The following is a 15,135-nucleotide window of genomic DNA, read 5'->3' as shown; positions in this document are numbered from 1 at the left end:
CACACTGCAACACAAGGTACACACACCCCCACACACACTGCAACACAAGGTACACACACACACACAAACACTGCAACACAAGGTACACACACACACACACACACACACACTGCAACACAAGGTACACACACACACACACACTGCAACACAAGGTACACACACACACACACACTGCAACACAAGGTACACACACCCCCACACACACGCAACACAAGGTACACACACACACACTGCAACACAAGGTACACACACACACACACACACACACTGCAACACAAGGTACACACACACACACACACACTGCAACACAAGGTACACACACACACACACACACACACAAACACAAGGTACACACACACACACACACACACACACACACACACACACCAACACAAGGTACACACACACACACACACACACACTGCAACACAAGGTACACACACACACTGCAACACAAGGTACACACACACACACACACACACACTGCAACACAAGGTACACACACACACACACACACACTGCAACACAAGGTACACACACACACACACACACACACACACACTGCAACACAAGGTACACACACACACACACACACACACTGCAACACAAGGTACACACACACACACACACACACACTGCAACACAAGGTACACACACACACACCCACCCACACACACACACACACACACACACACACACACTTCCTGTCCACCACTATCTATAATCACAATATGGCCAATAGTCTGTGGACATTGATCGACATATTGATCAGTGAGCTGCTGGGAGGTGGATGTTGTTCCCTTTGGACAGAGTCAGGCTAGCTGTTTCCCTTTGTTTCCAGTTTTTATGCTAAGCTATGCTAACTGGCTGTAGCTCTATATTTACTGTACAGACATGAGAGTGAACAGGTGAGTGTCGTCTGCATAGTAGTGTAAGGTAACAGGAAGTGTTGGTTACTGGACGATCTAAAGGTTTGAATCTGTCCACTGAAGCTTTGCTGCTAACAGCGTCTCCACTCTCCTGAAAGGTCAAAGGTCAACGGCAGGGTCTCGCCACAAGAGTATAGGATGGAGCGAGGATGGAGAGGAACCTCAGGAATATTAAATATTGGACCATTTCTGACTTTTAATCCGATAACTCTGAATCCTACATTTCCCACAATGCATCTGGTGTATTTTATTACAGCCCCTCACCTGGGACGAGCTCCTCTCCTCCTTAAAAAACAGACTGTTGTTTAGAAACAAAGCTACTTATTATTAGCTACTTATTAGCTGTTAGAAAGCCTGATGACACCACTGTGGCATCATGAGGTGAGAGGGCTGATGGGAGATGTAGTCCATTAAAGCTGTGTCTCTCTGTCAGTCTGTGGGTGTGTTAGTGGACCAGCAGCGGGCCGTCATCAGCTCCCTGCAGTACTTTAAGGCTCTGGTGGACAGACTGGGAGTCGACAAAATGGTCCTGAACCAGTCTGTGGTGGGCGGTCTACTGGGAGGGGCGTCTGGGGGAGTCCTGGAGGCGGCCCAGACCCTGGTCCAGCTGGAACCACACCTGCACAAAAGGTAGGTGAGACCCGTTGACCCTGAACATCAGTTCAGACCTCCTGTCTCCTGACCCCGTGCCTGTCTGTCCTCTCCGCAGTAAGACAGTCTCTTCCTGTCTCACTCGTCTCTACCAGTCTGTGGCTCAGCTGATTCGCTGGGCCGATCAGGTGATGCTGCAAGGCGTCGCCCCCGACAACAAAGAGTCCACAGCAAGCGTTACCACGATGATCAGGGCTGTTCTGGACGGGGTCAAGGTGAGGGCAAATAATAGACTGGACTGATCTGCAGGCTGTCTGTTTCCTGTCTGTCCTTCTGTCCATTACTACTTCATCCTACATTGTCCTGTCTTGTTTTTACCTCTTGTCCATCCTCATTAGAAACTTATTTCTAAAGTTTGATAAGTTTGGGGGCAAATTCAAATACATTTTAAATACTTAACTTATTTATTACAACCTAAACTCTGTAAAATGAGAATTGTCTTAAATATTTCTGTGTTACTGTCTAGGTTGTGTCTTTGTGTCCACATTGGTCTTCTTATTGTCCGATCTCGTCCTGTCTGATCTTTCTGTCGGGTTCTTCGTGTCCGAGGCCACAGTGAGCGTCGCCTGCGTCCTCTCCTTGTGGTCTGTTCTTATTGTCCTTCTTCTCTTCCTCTCACTACTATTATTGTTTTGTCCATCCTGTCCTGCCTTCAGTGTCTATATGTTGTTGTAATCATCGTCTGTCTGTCTGTCTGTCTGTCTGTCTGTCTGTCTGTCAGGAACTGGTTCGATTGGCTGCAGAGAGACAAGATGGCCCCGCCCCTGTGTCTCCTGTCCAATCACAGCCTGCCGTGCAAACAGCAGACAGGACGTCTGTCTGTTGGAGTCCTGGAGCTCCTGCAGAGGAGGAGGAGGAGGAGGAGGAGGTGAGGACGGAGAGGAAAGAGGAGGACCAGGGAGTTCTAGCTCCTCCTAAACCCCCGATCCCCTTCCCAGAGCCCCACATCCAGGTGCCCCCCCAACAGGGACTCAGGTGAGTCTGAACCACACAGCTCTTCATGCTTTGAGCTAAATGCTAACATCAGAGACAGAGACAGAGAGAGAGAGAGACAGAGAGAGAGAGACAGAGAGAGAGAGACAGAGACAGAGAGAGAGAGAGACAGAGAGAGAGACAGACACAGAGAGAGAGAGAGACAGAGACAGAGAGAGAGAGAGAGAGAGACAGAGAGAGAGAGACAGAGACACAGAGAGAGAGACAGACACAGAGACAGAGAGAGACAGAGAGAGAGACAGAGAGAGAGAGAGAGAGAGACAGAGAGACAGACACAGAGACAGAGAGAGACAGAGAGACAGACACAGAGACAGAGAGACAGACACAGAGACAGAGAGAGACACAGAGAGAGAGAGACAGAGACAGAGAGAGAGAGAGAGAGAGAGGGCAGTTTCAGTCTGAATATAAGGAGAGCAAAAATAGATAGAAACAGGAAGTAGATCACCAACCCCCCCCCCCCCCCCCGCCTCTGGCCTTCCTGTCTCTCTCTCTTAGTGAACGACAGCAGGAAGAGGAAGTGAGAGCGACAGTTTCAGCCTCTCTTTGTTCCTTTTTTATGGAAATCAACAGTTTAATGAAAATAAAACCCAGCAGCTCATGTGACATCACACAGCCTCGTTAGCAGAGCAGGCTGTGTCCTATATTTCCTACATGTGTATATTATAATTTAAGATGTGAACACATATATTATATACATACATATATACATATTGACAGAGCCTTTGACTCTCGTCCCGCATTACAACCTTAATCAATCTGTAAGTTTACAGGTTTTTATTATTATTATTATTTATTTTACAGATTTCTTCTGTATTTTTTATTCTAATATTAATACAATTACAAAATAGTCTTTAAAATGAGTTCTTTTCTGTTTTACTGTATTGTTTTGACGCTCCAGCTGACAAAGTTTACTATAAAGCTTATTTAGTGTACGTTGTCCCACAGAGAGGACATTCATTAAAAACTAATTAGATAAAATATCCAGTCAGGTTTTATAACTTAGTTGAACATTGAAACATAAAGTGTCAGAGAGACCTGATTTTATATTGATTATTGATCAGCCTGCTGATGTAGAAGAGGAGGTTAAATACTGAGGAAGATTCAGAGAATTATATTCATATAAACAAGATTTATTTAAGTCTGATTGTTTATTATAGTTTGAACTGTTAATATGTGTAGATGGTATTATTGTGATTGTTGTTATTATTAATGTTGTTATTGTTAGTATTATTGTGATGATCACTGATCATTAATCTGTCTGTCTGTCTGTCTGTCTGTCTGTCTGTCTGTCTGTCAGCCCTCCAGCTCTGCCTCCTAAGAAACGTCAGTCTTCGTCAGGCCCCTCCCCCTGCAGGGTTGCCATAGTAGCACCAATGAGACGAGAGCCTGAAGTAGACACACAGGTGGAACAGGTAACTACACATTGGTTGTCATGGTAACAGCTTTTAAAACAGATTCACACTGAGACACAGAATAAATTCACTTAATAATAATATATAATATAATATAATATAATATAATAGTGTAGTACTTTATACTACTTTATACTACACTATTATACTATATTATATTATATATATTAGACTGTATTATATATTATTATATATTATTATACTATCTTATATATATTATTATATAGTATAATACTGTATTATATATATTATACTGTATTATATATTATTATACTGTATTATACTATATGTTATATACTATTAAACTATTATATATTATTATATAGTATAATACTGTATTATATATACATATTATACTGTATTATATATATATTATACTGTATTATATATTATTATATAGTATAATACTGTATTATATATACATATTATACTGTATTATATAATATATTATACTGTATTATATATTATTATACTGTATTATACTATATATTATATAGTATTATACTGTATTATATAATATATTATACTGTATTATATATATTATACTGTATTATATATTATTATACTGTATTATACTATATAATATATATAATATAATACAGTATAATATATATAATATAAAGTATAATACTGTATTATATAGTATAATATATATATATATAATACAGTATTATATATTATTATATAGTATAATATACTGTATTATATATATTATACTGTATTATATATTATTATACTGTATTATACTATATGTTATATACTATTAAACTATTATATATTATTATATAGTATAATACTATATTATATATACATATTATACTGTATTATATATTATTATACTGTATTATATATTATTATACTGTATTATACTATATATTATACTGTATTATACTATATATTATATAGTATTATACTGTATTATATTATATATTATACTGTATTATATATTATTATACTGTATTATATTGTATTATATATTATTATACGTATTATACTATATATTATATAGTATTATACTGTATTATATTATATATTATACTGTATTATATATTATTATACTGTATTATACTATATAATATATATAATATAATACAGTATAATATATATATAATATAAAGTATAATACAGTTTTATATATTATTATATAGTATAATATAATATACTGTATTATACTATATAATACAGTATTATATATATATTATACTGTATTATATTATATAGATCATGTGTTTTTATGTAAATAGTGTTTATTTGAAGCAGAACTGTTTAATAAAGTATAAAGTTTAATGTTAGAAATGTTCTCAAAAACTCAATTAGCATCATTAATCAGCTGATTGGGACACTAAGAGTTGTTTTAGAATTTAATACCTCAAATGTACTTTACTTTATCACATTATTCAGTAAATGTACTTAATTACATTCACTGTGTGTGTGTGTGTGTGTGTGTGTGTGTGTGTTTTTACAGGAGGATGACTGCTTGAAACGTTGCTCTTATTCTTCTGCAGACTCTGCTGCTGACAACACACACTGTGGTAACACACACACACACACACACACACACACACACACACACACACACACAAATGTGGTAACCCACACACACACATTTCCAGTCAGCAGCAGGGTGTGGGTGACATCACTTCCTGTCAGTTGACAGAAACAGGAAGTAGTGTTTGCTGTCTCTTCCTGTCTGCAGTGAGGTGTTGAAGTCAGACTCACTGCTGCCTCCTACTGCACAAACTCACACTGAATCCATCATTATTATTATTATTATTATTATTATTATTATTATTGATAATAACCAATAATCACTCTGATCAACGAGGACCAGGTCTAGTCTCTGGGGACAGACCTCGATGTAGCGATTGATTCCTTCATAATATTAATAATGCATTTTATATGGTAAATATTATAATTATTATTGTACATTGTTACAATTTATAATATTCTATATTAATATAGTAAATATTATTATACATTATTATAATAAATAATATTCTATATTAATATAGTAAATATTATTATACATTATTATAATAAATAATATTCTATATTAATATAGTAAATGTTATTATACATTATTATAATTAATAATATTCTATATCAATATAGTAAATATTATTATACATTATTATAATTAATAATATTCTATATCAATATAGTAAATATTATTATACATTATTATAATTAATAATATTCTATATTAATATAGAATATTATTATACATTATTATAATTAATAATATTCTATATTAATATAGTAAATATTATTATACATTATTAAAATAAATAATATTCTATATTAATATAGTAAATGTTATTATACATTATTATAATTAATAATATTCTATATCAATATAGTAAATATTATTATACATTATTATAATTAATAATATTCTATATCAATATAGTAAATATTATTATACATTATTATAATTAATAATATTCTATATTAATATAGAATATTATTATACATTATTATAATTAATAATATTCTATATTAATATAGTAAATATTAACATTATTAAAATAAATAATATTCTATATTAATATAGTTAATATTATTATACATTATTATAATTAATAATATTTTATATTAATAGTTAATATTATTATACATTGTTACAATTTATAATATTCTATATTAATAAAGTAAATATTATTATACATTATTATAATTAATTATATTCTATATTAATATAGTAAATGTTATTATACATTATTATAATTAATAATATTCTATATTAATATAGTTAATATTATTATACATTATTATAATAAATAATATTCTATATTAATATAGTAAATATTATTATATATTATTATAATAAATAATAGTCTATATTAATATAGTAAATATTATTATACATTATTATAATTAATAATATTCTATATTAATAGTTAATATTATTATACATTATTATAATACATAATATTCTATATTAATATAGTAAATGTTAATACACATTATTATAATTAATAATCTATATTAATATAGTAAATGTTATTATACATTATTATAATTAATAATATATCAGCCTTTTATTGAACTGTTTGTCTCTCAGAGGAGGATCCAGACTACGACTTCCTCCACACCGACCTCTCCTCCTCTGAGTCCCTCCCTCCTCTTCCTCACCCCTCAACACTGCCTCCTGCCTTGCCAGAGAAAAGACGCCGCAGTGCTGCAGGTGACTGTCTGTCTGACTGTCTGTCTGACTGTCTGTCTCTCAGTCTGTCTGTCTGTCTGACTGTCTGCTGTTCTGAACCACAGGGGGAACAAACTCTGAGGCCTCCTTGTCTTTTGGATTTGACCCCACCCCTCCAGAGGTTAGCCCCGCCCAGCACGATGATGTCATTGGTCCTGATGAGCCACTGCCCTCCCCTCTGTCCCCCAGCAAGACTCCCCCCCTCCCGGAGAAGAAAAGGCACAGTGAGTAAAAACAGGCTTTGTGCTAAGATAGTGTTGGGTCTCGGTCTAAACAAGTTTTCTTTTTGATCAAAAGATTATGACCAACATCACGAATTCTAAGTCCAAATTAGGTTTAAAAGTTATTCTCTTTCAGGTGGAGAAATAACAATCAGGATTCATCAAAGTTGGCAGTAGATTAGAGCTTTATTATCTTGACAGACAAACAAAGCCCGAGTCATCCATGAAAAGACTGAATTCTACCTCACAAAGCTTCTCCTTATATACTCTTGCCTTCTGTCACAAGTCCTGCCCATCTTCTACCTTTTCAACCTATGACATAATGGTGTAAATTCCACTCTGGAAAGACTCTAAAATTCAGGTTCCACCAACCTGTGGTTTTTCTGTTTTACTAGTGTCTTATCAGCCTAATTATCCTGCACATATTTGGCCTATGTTCTTATCATAGAACGCTGGTGTCTTATTTGCCTCATTATCCTGCACCTGTCGGGCCTATGTTCTTATCATAGAACCTGCAGGCTTCATGGCCTACACTAGTAGACCATGACATTTTCTTTTTACTCTCCTTTCATCAGGATTACACCATTAGAATCTAGTTTACTGTACTTCTATTTTTTAAAAAACATTTATTACCTTTTTCTTACACCATTATGTCACAGATGTCTTTTACTGTATTTTTTAAAAACTTTATAAACTTTCTAATATGATAAGAAACTTGTGTTACACTCACATATATACATTTGGTATAATTAGTGCTTGTTTTTTGCAACAACTACATTCTGTATGTTCCACACATTAAATCAAACCTTTACTAAAAACTATGGTGCTTACTACTTCATCAACAGTATTTGTGCTTATCATGCATTCATCTTTGATTAAAACATAATGCCTTCATTTAACATCATTGTGAGCTTATATAAAATCTATTCTACTTAACACTTAAAATCATCATTACTTAAAACATAGTGCTCTCTACTTGATTTCCAGTTATCTGTGTGAACAAACCATAGTGCTCACAACATAATATCCAAACTTTTGTGTGATTACTTGATTACTAACTTATAATATGCACTAACCTACACTAACTTTTATACTACACTAGGATAGCAGTTTCTCTGTGTACAGTTTATTCTAATAGAAATAAGGAATAACACATTTCTCAAAGTTCAAAGTTCACCAACGTTGAACAGGTGAGGTGACTCTCTCTCTCTCTCTTCAGTCCATCAGTACCTCCAGTACTGTTCGTCGTACAGCACTCCGTCAGCAGCCTCGTTCTACACGCGACCTTTGACCTCCAGTCAGCGGTACAGCAACAGGCAGCGAGAGGTCGAGACCACCTACCAGCTCACACACACACTCCTGGAAACACACCTGGAATCAAACCTGGACTCACACACATCAGACTCCGCCCCCTCACCTGAGCTGTCTCCTGTTCCACTTCTACCACCGAAGAAAAGACTACAGGTAAAGACCAGAGGTTGCTACAGATTTAGTAATTGATTGATTAATTGATTTTTCACACTCCACAGATATTTCCATAAAGGTCAGCTGGAAACTGGAACAAGAGACTAACTTATTAATTACTTATTGACTCATTTATTTATTCCAGATACTAACTTGTGGGTCTGAGACGTTATAGTTGTTGATCTTTGTTTTTGTCCTCATCAGGATTCAGTCGAACCCGACAGTCAGTATGAAGAGAAGCAGACCACAGACAGGTGACACACACATAGACACACACATCAACACACACCTGTATACACAAACACAGACTCAGTGACGGTGCTCTTGTCTGCAGTTCCAAGAATCTCCAGGAGGAGGCAGAGCATGTCCAGAGGAGCAGGGAGCAGCTGGAGGAGCAGGAGGAGGTGTTACTGACCAAACAGGAGGAGATTCATCGCAGAATCACAATGAAACCTGAGGTACAGTTCTGACCTCTGACCTCTCTGCTAAATACTGTTCATTCAGTCTCCTCACTGACCTCTGCCTGTCTCAGGAGGAGGACGGTCCGGACGTGAAAGCAGCGTCTCCTGAGATCCTGTTGGTCTACGCAACAGAGAATGACAGCGTAAACGGTAAGTCCTCATTTACTGGGACCTGTTAGCCTGCTGATGGTTGGTCTCTACATGGATGTAACAATAAACAATAAAATGTGTGCGTGTGCAGAACAGGGAATGTACCGCGAGGCCTTCCTCTCGACCTACCGGAGCTTCATCCGCCCGAATGATGTCATCACCAAACTGCAGCACAGATATCCTATGAGACAGAAACTGGTATCAAACTGTTTCAGGAAATTATTTCCACACTGTGTACATAATACAGATTAAGAGTGAAACCACTGACACAGATTACAGATTACTGTAGATCTGAATCCAACAGGAACACACACAGAATCTCATTAATGGAAGAAATGTGACACCAGTGATCAGTTCTCATGGTTTATAGAGAGGAGAGAGACTGACAGAAGATCACAGACCAGAAAAATGTCAGAAAGTGTGTTTATAAGCAGACGATATGATACTTAATGTTGCAGATTTTCTTTTTCTCACCTGTTTTTTGTAACGTGTTGGAAAGATCAGTCGTCCAGGTGTTCTGTGGACATGATGGAGACAGTTTCAGTCCAGATTAAGTTTGTTGTGAGTCTTTAACCATCATCACGTACAGAAAACTGTGTGAAGGACGAGATCCTGCAGACCTGACAGCTGCCAAGAAGACTTTCCACCTGCTGGTCAGAGTGGTCGACGAGCTATGGTGAGACATACAAATCTAAACCAATCAGAAGGGAGTGCTCAGATGTCCACATACTTTTGGCCAGGTGTGAATAATAATGTGTGTGTGCAGTGCAATAGAGCTGGACTCTGATTTGCTGCTGCTGCTGATGGACCTGGTGTTTAGCCTCCTGATTGGTGGAGAGTTGGGACCCGCCCACCAGCTGCGCTCCAACATCCTGTCCAAGATGGAGCAGAGGTGGCAGCTGATTGGCTCTCCTCAGTCACTCCGCCCACTCGCAGCCAGGGGCGTTGCTGCCAGGTAACCTCTGACCTCTGACCGATGCTGATTGACAGTTCTTTCATTCATTCAGACATCAACACGTCTCCTCTTTTGTCTTCTTTCAGACCAGGAACTCTTCTGGACTTCAGGAGTCACGATTTAGCTGAACAGTTGACTCTGCTGGACTCTGAGCTCTTCTACAAGATCGAGGTACAAATTTTAACTTTTCATCTTTCACTTGTTTTTCTCTCTCAGTGGACCCTTCACTAGCCAACAAGTAGAACCTCAGTCAACTTCCTCCATTCCTGTACTTAAATATGCTATGTGCTAGGCTATGTTGAAAAGCTCCATATATAGAGACACATCTTGGGTTAGCTAATGTTAGCAAGGCGCTAGCTAACTAGCTAGCTAATTTAAGCAAGTTAGCTAGCGTCTTGGGTAAAAGGAGAAAAAAGTTATTGTTATTGTAGGACAGAGCAACAAGGGTCTGTCCGTCTCACCTGTCTGTCTCGCCTGTCTGTCTCACCTGTCTAGCTTCCAGAGGTCTTGCTGTGGTCTAAAGAGCAGAATGAGGAGAAGAGTCCTAACATGACACAGTTCACCCAACACTTCAACAATGTCTCCTTCTGGTAAACACTGACACAGCACTCTGTTACCGATCAGTCAATTAACTATCAATAATTATCAGCTGATCCATCGAGTTTCAGGTGTAAAGTCTTCCTCTTGGTGTCTTTGTCGTCTCTGATAACAGACACATGTCCAGTCTCTCCTGGAAGATACTCGTAGTCTTGACCTCAGTCAAAGTGAAACTGTTCTCTGTGTAATGAAGGAAAAAATAGATCCTGCCCACTTTCACACAGTTGACCAATAACTGAGCGAGGTGGGCGTGAACGTCAGATTATTGGTTGTACTTACAGAAATAACGTTCGACCCTTCGACAGCACTGAGGTCCTAAATATGAAAACTCACTTTTATTTCACCACCTTAATAATCACCTGTGTGAATGTATGAATGTGTGAATGTGTGAATATTTAAATGTATGAATGTTTGAATGTTTGAATATTTGAATGTGTGAATATTTAAATGTGTGAATGTGTGAATGTTTGAATGTGTGAATAATTAAATGTGTGAATGTTTAAATGTATGAATGTATGAATGTTTGAATGTGTGAATATTTAAATGTATGAATGTTTGAATGTATGAATGTATGAATGTGTGAATGTTTGAATCTGAATATTTAAATGTATGAATGTGTAAATGTTTAAATGTATGAATGTTTGAATGTGTGAATATTTAAATGTATGAATGTGTGAATGTATGAATGTATGAATGTGTGAATGTTTGAATGTTTGAATGTGTGAATATTTAAATGTATGAATGTATGAATGTGTGAATGTTTGAATGTATGAATGTGTGAATGTTTAAATGTGTGAATGTTTGAATCTGTGAATATTTAAATATATGAATGTGTGAATGTTTGAATGTGTGAATGTATGAATGTTTGAATGTGTGAATGTGTGAATGTTTGAATCTGTGAATATTTAAATGTGTGAATGTGTGATTTCAGGGTTCGTTCTGTCATCATTCTTCATGACAAACCTCAGGACAGAGAGAAACTGCTGCTGAAGTTCCTGAAGGTCATGAAGGTAAACAGCAGTTAGTAAGTGAGTGCCTTTACAATGAAAGCAGCTTTAACTCAGGTGTGCAACAGGTAACAGGTAACGGTTCCCTGCAGTCACTGTTATTAGAGGATATTAGCAACATAGTTTGCTAACATTTGTAGGTGTGTATAACTCTACCTGTCAGTAACTTCCTGTGTGTCCCTGCAGCACCTGCGCAAACTGAACAACTTTAACTCGTACCTGTCCATCCTGTCAGCGCTGGACTCCGCCCCCCTGCGGCGTCTGGACTGGCAGAGGAGCACAGCTGAGGTCTGTGTTGTAATAATTAATTCGTACTCTTTGATTAATATGTTAATGAGTCACAGGTTTTAAAGTGTGTTGTATGTTTTAAGGCTCTGGAGGAGTACAGCTCTTTGATTGACAGCTCGTCATCTTTCAGAGCCTACAGAGCTGCTCTGGCTGAGGTGGAACCTCCGTGTATACCCTACCTGTGAGTTTATACCCTATATACCCCACTATAGATACCCTACCTCTAAGTTAATACCCTATATACCCCACTATATACCCTACCTGTAAGTTAATACCCTATATACCCCACTATATACCCTACCTGTAAGTTAATACCCTATATACCCCACTATAGATACCCTACCTCTAAGTTAATACCCTATATACCCCACTATAGATACCCTACCTCTAAGTTAATACCCTATATACCCCACTATATACCCTACCTGTAAGTTAATACCCTATATACCCCACTATATACCCTACCTGTTAGTTAATACCCTATATACCCCGCTATATGCCCTACCTGTAAGTTAATACCCTATATACCCCGCTTTATACCCTACCTGTGAGTTTATACCCTATATACCCCACTATATACCCTACCTGTGAGTTTATACCCTATATACCCCACTATTCAATTCAATTCAATTTTATTTGTATAGCGCCAATTCATAACAGAAGTTATCTCAGGACACTTTTCAAATAGAGCAGGTCTAGACCGAACTCTTTAACATTAATTACAGAGACCCAACAGTACCACCATGAGCAAGCACTTGGCGACAAGGGCAAGGAAAACTGCCTGTTAAAAGGCAGAAACCTAGGACAGATCCTCCGGCTCTAGGTGGGTGGTCGTCTGTCTCGACCAGTTGGGGTGAGAGAGAGAGAGAGAGAGAGAGAGAGAGAGAGAGAGAGAGAGAGAGAGAGAGACAGACAGACAGGTGCACAGCAACAACAGTATTGGCAATGGCAGTCAAGCAGGACCATGGCAGGAGGCTCCACCAGGATCCATGAGAACCTGCGAGACGAGAAAGCACAAGAACTCCGGGGAAGAAGTGGAGTTAGTAACATGCATTAAAGGGACATGAATGAGTGCAGAAAGAGAGAGGAAGAGAGTAGCTCAGTGCACCATGGGAAATCCCCCGATAGTCTAGGCCTATAGCAGCATAACTAAGGGATGGTTCAGGACTCACCTGATCCAGCCCTAACTATAAGCTTTATCAAAGAGGAATGTCTTAAGCCTACTCTTGAATGTGGTGAGGGTGTCTGCCTCCCGAACCACACTATATACCCTACCTGTAAGTTAATACCCTATATACCCCACTATATACCCTACCTGTAAGTTAATACCCTATATACCCCACTATATACCCTACCTGTAAGTTAATACCCTATATACCCCACTATATACCCTACCTGTAAGTTTATACCCTATATACCCCACTATATACCCTACCTCTAAGTAAATACCCTATATACCCCGCTTTATACCTTACCTGTGAGTTTATACCCTATATACCCCACTATATACCCTACCTGTAAGTTTATACCCTATATACCCCGCTATATACCCTACCTGTTAGTTAATACCCTATATACCCCACTATATACCCTACCTGTAAGTTAATACCCTATATACCCCACTATATACCCTACCTGTAAGTTAATACCCTATATACCCCACTATATACCCTACCTGTAAGTTAATACCCTATATACCCCACTATATACCCTACCTGTTAATTAATACCCTATATACCCCACTATATACCCTACCTGTGAGTTTATACCCTATATACCCCACTATAAACCCTACCTGTTAGTTAACACCCTATATACCCCACTATATACCCTACCTGTTAATTAATACCCTATATACCCCACTATATACCCTACCTGTGAGTTTATACCCTATATACCCCACTATAAACCCTACCTGTTAGTTAACACCCTATATACCCCACTATATACCCTACCTGTTAGTTAATACCCTATATACCCCACTATATACCCTACCTGTGAGTTTATACCCTATAAACCCCACTATATACCCTACCTGTGAGTTTATACCCTATAAACCCCACTATATACCCTACCTGTGAGTTTATACCCTATATACCCCACTATATACCCTACCTGTGAGTTTATACCCTATATACCCCACTATATACCCTACCTGTAAGTTAATACCCTATATACCCCACTATATACCCTACCTGTAAGTTAATACCCTATATACCCCACTATATACCCTACCTGTAAGTTAATACCCTATATACCCCACTATATACCCTACCTGTAAGTTAATACCCTATATACCCCACTATATACCCTACCTGTAAGTTAATACCCTATATACCCCACTATATACCCTACCTCTAAGTAAATACCCTATATACCCCGCTTTATACCTTACCTGTGAGTTTATACCCTATATACCCCACTATATACCCTACCTGTAAGTTTATACCCTATATACCCCGCTATATACCTTACCTGTTAGTTAATACCCTATATACCCCACTATATACCCTACCTGTAAGTTAATACCCTATATACCCCACTATATACCCTACCTGTTAGTTAATACCCTATATACCCCACTATATACCCTACCTGTGAGTTTATACCCTATAAACCCCACTATATACCCTACCTGTAAGTTAATACCCTTTATACCCCACTATATACCCTACCTGTAAGTTAATACCCTATATACCCCACTATATACCCTACCTGTGAGTTTATACCCTATATACCCCACTATATACCCTACCTGTGAGTTAATACCCTATATACCCCACTATATACCCTACCTGTAAG

At 37.4% G+C, this 15,135-nt stretch overlaps 1 protein-coding gene and 2 long non-coding RNA genes across 39 annotated transcripts in view; 2 read left to right on the top strand and 1 right to left on the bottom strand.

Moving 5' to 3' along the window:
• LOC127360292 (rap guanine nucleotide exchange factor 1) lies at positions 1-12,535 on the top strand. Its single transcript, XM_051394668.1, has 20 exons — positions 1-16; positions 1,363-1,559; positions 1,639-1,795; positions 2,302-2,555; positions 3,871-3,985; positions 5,451-5,517; positions 7,050-7,172; positions 7,256-7,414; positions 8,631-8,875; positions 9,080-9,129; positions 9,210-9,333; positions 9,408-9,486; positions 9,578-9,662; positions 10,070-10,162; positions 10,253-10,441; positions 10,528-10,612; positions 10,937-11,031; positions 11,970-12,048; positions 12,232-12,333; positions 12,417-12,535. Exons 2-20 carry the CDS (start codon positions 1,453-1,455, stop codon positions 12,516-12,518), a joined length of 2,310 nt encoding a protein of 769 aa, XP_051250628.1. The 5' UTR covers positions 1-16; positions 1,363-1,452; the 3' UTR covers positions 12,519-12,535.
• Positions 12,536-12,569: 34 nt separating this feature from the next.
• Positions 12,570-15,135, bottom strand: part of LOC127360295 (uncharacterized) — a 2,833-nt gene continuing 267 nt past the window's right edge. The window contains exons 2-6 of one of the 3 annotated variants that reach the window (XR_007883550.1): positions 14,489-14,688; positions 14,169-14,208; positions 13,769-13,968; positions 13,609-13,728; positions 12,873-12,918 (exon numbers count right to left, since the gene is read on the bottom strand). This is a non-coding gene — a long non-coding RNA (uncharacterized LOC127360295). Of the gene's footprint in view, positions 12,635-12,662; positions 12,799-12,872; positions 12,919-13,608; positions 13,729-13,768; positions 14,049-14,168; positions 14,209-14,488; positions 14,689-15,135 lie in introns of those variants that run through there. The other 2 variants (XR_007883552.1, XR_007883551.1) reach the window with 2 other exon arrangements.
• Positions 12,625-15,135, top strand: part of LOC127360294 (uncharacterized) — a 5,404-nt gene continuing 2,893 nt past the window's right edge. Inside the window, exon 1 of one of the 35 annotated variants that reach the window (XR_007883529.1) lies at positions 12,625-12,636. This is a non-coding gene — a long non-coding RNA (uncharacterized LOC127360294). Of the gene's footprint in view, positions 12,637-12,748; positions 12,761-12,788; positions 12,801-12,868; positions 12,881-12,908; positions 12,921-13,638; positions 13,651-13,678; positions 13,691-13,718; positions 13,731-13,838; positions 13,851-13,878; positions 13,891-13,918; positions 13,931-13,958; positions 13,971-13,998; positions 14,011-14,038; positions 14,051-14,078; positions 14,091-14,158; positions 14,171-14,198; positions 14,211-14,278; positions 14,291-14,318; positions 14,331-14,358; positions 14,371-14,398; positions 14,411-14,438; positions 14,451-14,478; positions 14,491-14,518; positions 14,531-14,558; positions 14,571-14,598; positions 14,611-14,638; positions 14,651-14,758; positions 14,771-14,838; positions 14,851-14,878; positions 14,891-14,918; positions 14,931-14,958; positions 14,971-14,998; positions 15,011-15,038; positions 15,051-15,078; positions 15,091-15,135 lie in introns of those variants that run through there. The other 34 variants (XR_007883549.1, XR_007883528.1, XR_007883548.1 and 31 more) reach the window with 34 other exon arrangements.

The sequence above is a fragment of the Dicentrarchus labrax genome, unplaced genomic scaffold, assembly GCF_905237075.1.
Source record: "Dicentrarchus labrax unplaced genomic scaffold, dlabrax2021, whole genome shotgun sequence".
NCBI lineage: Eukaryota > Metazoa > Chordata > Actinopteri > Moronidae > Dicentrarchus > Dicentrarchus labrax.
The sequence above is the reverse complement of the archived record's forward strand: the minus strand, read 5'-3'. Positions and strand labels throughout refer to the sequence as shown.

Coding starts and splice junctions, on each gene's coding strand:
- LOC127360292 (XM_051394668.1), top strand. CDS start 1,453: ATGGTCCTGAACCAGTCTGTGGTGGGCGGTCTACTGGGAGGGGCGTCT. Junction 1,796..2,301: donor CTGTTCTGGACGGGGTCAAG/GTGAGGGCAAAT, acceptor TCTGTCTGTCAG/GAACTGGTTCGATTGGCTGC. Junction 9,663..10,069: donor ATCACCAAACTGCAGCACAG/ATATCCTATGAG, acceptor AACCATCATCAC/GTACAGAAAACTGTGTGAAG.